Raw genomic sequence first — 7,477 nt, forward strand, 5'->3', positions numbered from 1 at the left:
GTTGGCCACCCTCCCTCACTGTTTACTTTCACTGGGTTTTAAACATATTTTTCTTCCAGCAGGTTTTCCACACAATGTTTTCATGATGCTTTAACTGCTGACCCTGTTTCTTTTGCAGTTGTCCCACAGTGCTTTTTAGGAATTGCAGTTTTAGGCATTGCAAGCAGTCCTGCATATGTACACTAGAACAATGTGATAAACGTTTTTTAACAGGTGGATCAATAGATTCTGTGGGATCTTGGGTAGCAGACCTAGAACGGGGAATTCAAGATTCCATCCGAAGACAGTGGGAATCCTAGTATCAACATAGCCAGCTTTAAATTCAGGATAACATGAACATTCATGTTTGACGTGTTTGACAGAGAAAATGTAAGCAGAACCAGGAGGTAATGGATAGAAACATTAAAAGAACTAAGTTACTTTTTTGACAGTCACTTAATTTTTTGTCTATGAAGGGGAATTCTCAAATGTAGGGATGGAAATCTCTTCCCTGCCTCCATCCCTTCTCCAGTACCCATGACTGTAATATACAAGTACGTAGCTCAATGTGTGGGATACTTCATAGTAATAACAGGACAGGTTTTTTTCTTTGCACAAAACATTTATTTACACAACGTTCATGACAAAACCACCTTTCTTGGGGGGATGGCTCCAGTTAGTGGTCGTGCCTTTTTAAGGCGGATCACTTCGATTTCACCCATTGTGCAGAAGCCAACAGCTTCTCTGTCAGCCCTCTAGAAAGATTATACACATCCTGTGATCCTTCTGTTTTTTAAAAAACAAATCAACGGACCAATGAACCAAAATATTATTTTCTACAAAAGCAACACTTAATAATAAGTCACAAAGGAAAACCCAGTGCATACAAAAATAGAGTTTCTATGAAAAAATCCAAATATTAATAGGCAGAAATATACAGCTATACTAAAACCCAGGGAGCTGATGATAAATCTCTCTCTCTCCCTCCCATCCCACCCCACTGTGCCGTGATTAGTAAGGCAACCGATTCGCCATGCAGCCACGGAACCATTGCCTACATCCCCAGAACAAGGCACCAAGGACAGTTCAACACGATTGCATGCAGCCAGACACCAGAGAAGGTATGTACAGTCCCCCTTGAAATAAGTTAAATAAGTCCACTCCATTCAGTCCACTAGCTTCTAACCTTCCTCACCCTGGGAGGAGAACAGTGCACATTGCTTTTCAAAAGAATACAGACCACAAAAGGTGGAAATATACAGTGGAGGGGGAGGAAATAGTTATTTTAAATCTGGAAAGTACCTTCCCCGCCCCCCACTATTAAGGCCAGATATTGCCCCCTGCCTCCTGTCCCCCTGCCCTGTCCCCATTGCATTTCTGTTTTATCCAGAGACGCATTGGTTTTGCATGCTTTTCCAAGTAAACAGTGCTTGGGGCCCGCTGCTTAATTAGTTGCATTTAGATTGTTAAAACGAAACGAAACAAGAAAGGTTTCCATCTTTAACAACGCCGTGGTGCGTGCGTGCCGGAAGGGGTGAGGAGGGCAGGGGTTGGGCGGCTTTGGCAAATAACAAGGGATCCTTGCTGCTGGATTCTTGGGGGGCTATAAAGTGCACGTGAGAGTCCTCCCCTCCCCACCACTTCCCCTCCCCGACTCTCCCCACGGGAAAGGTACCGGTCTGTGCTATGAAGGGGCGCTTCTCCAAGTCCAGCCTGACCCGATCGCTTCCCGCAGTTTGTCCAGCAGCCCGCCCCAACAAGCATGAGGCGTGGAGAGCGGGCGATCCTTTACCGGTTACCTGCCGGACGCTGCCCACCGACGGCGGGACGGGCGGATCGCAGGAGGCGGCGAGGCCCCCTCACGCGCAACGCGAGTCCGTGGCCAAAAGCGGGCCCAGAGGCTTCAGGATCAGGGCGTCCGGGTCCGAGAGGCACACGAGGTTAGAGTGGCGCCGCCGCCGGAGCACATGGAGCCGGGCGGAGGCGCACCGGGGCCCGAGGCGGAGGCCGATCCCGGGCCGGAGGCCGCGTTGGCGCCTTTGCGCTCCTTCTGGCGCAGGTGGATCTTGGTGTGGCGCTTCCTCTCGTCGCTGCGGGCGAACTTCCTCCCGCAGAAGTCGCAGGCGAAGGGCTTTTCTCCCGTGTGCGTGCGGATGTGCGTGGTGAGGTGGTCGCTGCGGCTGAAGTTGCGCATGCAGATGCGGCACTGGAAGGGCTTGTGGCCCGTGTGGATGCGGATGTGGCGCGTCAGCTCGTCGGAGCGCGAGAAGCGCCGGTCGCAGCCCTCGGCCGGGCACGGGTAAGGCCGCTCGTGCACGGGCGTCTTGCTGGGGCGGTTCGGGTACTTGCGCGGGCGCAGGATGGGGCGCAAGGGCAAGTGGGCCGGGCTGCCGTAGGCGCCGGGCGCGAAGCGGGCCGCGGGCCCCGACGCCGGGCCGTCGCCCAAGCCGCCAGGGGGCGCGCCCAGGCTGAAGCTGCGGATGGTGGAGAGGGGCGTGAGCGGAGGCGGGACGCGCACCGAGTCCAGCGGGCACGAGAACGGCTTCCGCTCGACGGCGGCGCCGTGGAGGTCGCGCTGGCTGCACGGCGGGGGCGGCGGCGGCGGCGGCGGGAAGAAGCTCGGGTAGTCCTGGATCATGGAGAAGAGGCCGCCGCCGTCGGCGCCGGATGGCGTCCCCGCCTTGGGGGAGTGGTGGTACGAAGGGGGCGGGGGGTAGGGCCCCGAAGAGGCGGCCAGGAAAGCCGAGGAGCCGTCCGGATGCGCCTGCTGCTGCTGCTGCTGGGAGTGGTGGTGGTGCTGTTGCGGCTGGAAAAGCTCCCCGCAGGCGGAGTAGGGCGGCGGGGGCGGCGAGTACATGTGCTCCAAGTCTCCGGCGGTGGGCGCCATGGCGCAGCCCAGCGGGTTGGGAGATCCCGACGAGGCGGCGGACGACGAAGTGACCGAAGACGACGAGGGGGCGGATGAGGACGAGGCGACGGCGGACGACGACGATGAGGGGGCAGCCACCCCCTGCAGGATGCCGGCGCTGACCAAGTTGAGGATGCCGTCGGCCGGATAGCAGCCTGCGCCGGGGTACTGCGCCGGGTCGATGGAGAACTTGCCCATGTAGGTGAAGGGCTGGCCGCGCGAAGGCGGCGCGAAGCCGCTGCAGGGGTACGGCAGCTCCAGGGACCGCTTGTCGCTCATGTCGATCAGGCCATGATCTGGAGGGTGGAGGGGAGAGAAAGGCGGGTCAGCACCGGGGGCCCCGCGGCTCTCCTCGAGGGCCCGCGGGCCAAGCAGCGCCCGGGCAGCGTCTTCTCCCTGCCAGGGCAAGTGAGCATCAGTATCCGTTCCATGCCCACGCAGACACAACACGGGGGCCTCTTTCTCACGGATCGGTGGGGGTGGGAGAGTGGGGGCGTCGATTTCCCCGAGGGGAGAGCGCCTTTCAAGCGGCGCAGTCTGCGCCACGTTTGAAAGTTCCTTAGCCCTAACTTTGGTGGCTTGGATTGAGCAGAAATTCCCGCGCAAGGGGTAGGAGTGGGGCGGGGGGGGGGGTTCTATAGACCGAAATCCCAAACAAGACACATTTCACTTTCACACACTACATTCACTGCAACCCACAAACCCCATTTGCACTTTTGGGGGGGTGAGTTACCCCAAAACACACAACCTTAACCCCACTGATATGAACGGGAATCCCCAAATTATCCTTTTCGCTCTTGACAGTAAAAGCGACTCCAGCGCTCTAAGTGGGCGTCTTGTGCAGTTAGTCACACAGTTAGGTTACCCCCGATTAAATACAGTTCCGTCGGCCCTATATAAATGTCTGTTACCAACTGTGGGCAGTTTATTTAGTGTAGCTCATCTCAAGGTTAGGGAATCTCTTCCAGTTTCAGGATACGAGTTCCAATTTAACACACTACCCCCCCCCCAAAAAAACCGCCCTTTTCTTGAAAACTCCAGTTAAGTCAGTGGGATTTCTCCAGGGCAAGAGAGGTGGAGGTTTGCAGCTTCCAGCATCACCCTGCCCCTTGACACCTGTTTGCACATGCACAGAGACCCAGTTTCCCTGCCACTGAAACATCAGCCCCAAACTCAAAGTGCTGCCCCTACTGCCCCCACACCTCCCACAAAAAAATACTCTTGCCCACCACCAAAAGCCCAAGATCCGGATCCAAAAAGGTCGTTTTGGGAAGCGGCTCGCGGGGGGGGGGGTGCGCCTTACCTCCTGTCACACCGCTCAGCTGGTCAAAGGGTCCTCCCAAGTCACCATTAGGAAAGTTGATCACTGATCCTGGCAGGGTAGTGGCGATGTCCTCCACTGAGTAAATGCTTTCAGGGAGGTGGTGCACAAGCCCACTCAGACTGACTGGGATTTTGTCTACCGTCTTGGCGGTCATCATTTGGTCCACAGACAAGGGAAACTGCCCTGCCTTGCCCGTGGTGTAATTATTGTGCAGGGAAAGGGGAAAGGGTCGATTCTCCTCCAGTAGATAGATTTGGTTTGGTTTGGTTTGGTTTAAATCCTATATCTAAAGAGAGGCTCTTGCTCTGCCTCCCTCTGATAACTGCTCTGTTTCAAAGCCCCGGGAGTTGCTGTAAATGTTGTTGTAACAGTCGGTGTCCCTTGCAGAGCCCGTTTTAATCAATTGCAGCTCTCGGTAGATGGAAAGTCTTGCTCTAAGTATTTATTGGGAGGCCGTGAATGCCCGCTACGTCACTGCCCATATAAGGACTGAGGAACGGGGAAGGGCGGCCGGGGAGGCTCGTCACATGGGAAATTAGCATGGCGCGCCCGGAGTGGCTGCATCCCCGCCCCTGCTTTCTTTCTATACCGTGCAGAAGAAGCGGCAAACTTGGGCATAGCATGGCAGGGGCAGCGGAGCCGCGGCGTGGCTGCCAATTTCGAGCCGGATCTCCGGCGCACGTGGCCATCGGCGTGGGGAAGGGGCTGCGGCGTGGGGGACCACCAGAGATCGCTTTCTGCAGCCCCCGCGAGAGGGATATTCCGGTTGCTGAGCCCCATTCCTAAAAAGGCGAGCATCCGGCAACGGCGGGGCTCCTCCCCGACTGCCTTTTTGGGAGTCCTTCCGGAAACTTCAACTTCGGAAAAAAGAAAACACACAAGCACACACACACGGGGAGCGGATCAGATAGCCGTCTAAGCGCCCCCTCCCCCCGCTCTCTCTTCTGGGCAGCTCCTAACGGGCCAATCGGAAAAGAGCTGCATTCACCAAGCCGGATTCTATCCCACCCCCCACCCCCCGCACGTACATACACTCCCAATTTAATTTTTCTGAATTAGTGGCGGAAAGATGCGCCGATAAGAATGAATGAGTTAGACGACAGCTGCTTGGATGGAAAACTTGCGCGCGCGCTCTCTCCGCCGCGCAAGTGGAAAGTTGCTCCGCCGCGGAAAGAGAGAGTGAGAGGTCTGCAGGAAGGGGGAGATTTGCCAAACGGGACAGAGCGAGCGGCTGCCGGTTTTGTGCCAGCGGCGAGTGCGCGTCTCGACGCCGCCGCCACTGTTTATATCCTCTCCGCGACCCGCCCGCTGGGAAACTTCATGTGGGCGATTCGGGCTTCGTAAAACACCGTCCGGGTCCATCTGGAGTCGGAGTCAAATCCACACAGAACACCCGCGAAGCAATTCATGGGGTGGGGGTGCACTTTAGATGACAATGACAAAAGCCACGATGAGTTCAATAAATGGGGGCAGGCCGCCGTGGGCCCCTAGGAAAGGCCCCTCTCTTACCCAACCCCCAACCCCCTCTATAGATCCGGCTGGTTTGCAGTATTTCAGGTGCTCCCGCCGACTTCTTTTTGTTTGGACTTTGTTCTCTTTGTCCCGAAGCTTATTCCCGTAGTTTTTTGTGGGCGAGAAGGGTCTGGTGGTGGTAATTGCCCATGAGTGAGGGGCAGGCGCTCTGCATATGCTCAGGAGCCATATCCTCGCGCTCCCGCGCGCACGTGTTGCAGGCTGAACCTTGACATTCAGAGCAGACCCAGCAGGCGCTGACTCGCATCTTAAATCAAGGTCTGCTAATGCAGATTAGTCATCTCTTATCTCCCATGGAGCTGCCTCGGATTCCAACCCCCAATCCTCCTCATTTAAAGGAAGTGGAGGGGAACGCCACCCTGTTGCAGCGCTTGAGTTTTGAGAACCCGTCCTCATAAAACACCGGATCACAACGCTTCCGTGGCGGGATCACATCAGATTAAGGCTGCGAGCGATCCTATGCCCTTGTGTCCTAGGAAGCAAGTCATGCGAGCCCAGTGAGGCCGCCTTCTGAATAGACGCGCGTGGGATTGCGCCGTGGGGGGTTTGGAGACCGCTCTCAAAATTTCCAGCACTTCTTTTGCAACGGGCCTTTCAAAGCAAACCCACACCATCTCCCCTTTTTATGGCTGATCTCGGCAGCAAAGCTGTAAAAGGGAACCACTTTCTGTACAGGCCCAAAGCCACCCAATTATGTTCTGCCCACGGAAGAGCTAAGCGGCCACAAACCGTTTGCATGATCGCCACGTGGCACCCCTAGAATTAGCAATAGTCGCCTGCGGGAACACTAAACGAGTGCTTCCAGAGTGACAGGTGTCGATGGTGGGCTGGGTGATCCTCATATAGATACAAGCGAGCACACGACACCCTTGGCATGCAAAACGCCACTGTCTATTCCCCCAGCCCATTTTATCCCAAAATCTGGTCTTGGGGTTCGTCCTGGTAGGCGATATGCCAATAGCCCGTTAGCAAACCAAGCCCCCATCTGGAAATACCCCCCAAAAAACAGGCAAAGTACTGTACAGTACTACACTCTCTAAGTAAACTTTAAAACAATGGAACATGGGGGCTTCCAAATTCTTCCGGTCTACAGCTCCCATTCCCTCCGTCCCTTGATCATGCTGGCCGGGACTGTTGGGAGTTGGAGGCCAGCAAAAGCTGGAAAGTCACTGCTGCCTCAGCCTCGCCTTTCAGAAAGGAGGCCTGGGGCCCGGCCGTCAACGCGCACGCGCTACAGGAGACACGTTTTGTTGTTTTCGAAGAGGGAAGGTGGCGTTTCTCAGTTGAAAAGCCTTTTATTAAAGGATCGAACTGAGAGCAAATCCTTGCAAACCTCCCGCGCGGGTTTTCCTTAGGATCAGGGGTGGGGGTAGCCAGTGTGGGGCCGCTTTCTAAATGTCCTGGGCCTCCGTCATCGCCCAACATCATCGAGGACCATTGGCCATGCTGAACGGGGATGAAGGTTGCTGGGCTACGTCTAGCACAGGGGTCAGCAAACTTTTTCAGTAGGGGGCCGGTCCCCTGTCCCTCAGACCTTGGGGGGGGGGTTGGACTATATTGGGGGGGGGGTGAACGAATTCCTATGCCCCACAAGTAACCCAGAGATGCATTTAAAATAAAAGCACACATTTCGCTCAGGTAAAAACACCAGGCAGGCCCCACAAGTAACCCAGAGATGCATGTTAAAGAAAAGGACACATTCTACTCATGTAAAAAACACGCAGATTCCCGGA

General features: G+C 55.7%; 1 protein-coding gene across 2 annotated transcripts; it reads right to left on the reverse strand.

The window, feature by feature from the left end:
• Positions 1 to 580: 580 nt before the first annotated feature.
• On the reverse strand, positions 581 to 7,226 carry EGR2 (early growth response 2). Of its 2 annotated transcripts, none has more exons than XM_083505168.1 (2): positions 4,191 to 7,226; positions 581 to 3,183 (listed from the first exon to the last, which is right to left on the reverse strand). In XM_083505168.1, the coding sequence occupies exons 1-2, from the start codon at positions 4,366 to 4,368 to the stop codon at positions 1,889 to 1,891; spliced, it is 1,473 nt and encodes a 490-aa protein (XP_083361294.1). In that variant the 5' UTR covers positions 4,369 to 7,226; the 3' UTR covers positions 581 to 1,888. The 2 variants fall into 2 exon arrangements, with proteins under 2 accessions (XP_083361294.1, XP_083361295.1); XM_083505169.1 differs by having other exon boundaries at positions 581 to 3,283; positions 4,191 to 4,331.
• Between the last annotated feature and the right edge of the window lie 251 nt (positions 7,227 to 7,477).

Source organism: Podarcis liolepis (genome assembly GCF_965112155.1).
Source record: "Podarcis liolepis genome assembly, chromosome: 5".
Taxonomy (NCBI): domain Eukaryota; kingdom Metazoa; phylum Chordata; class Lepidosauria; order Squamata; family Lacertidae; genus Podarcis; species Podarcis liolepis.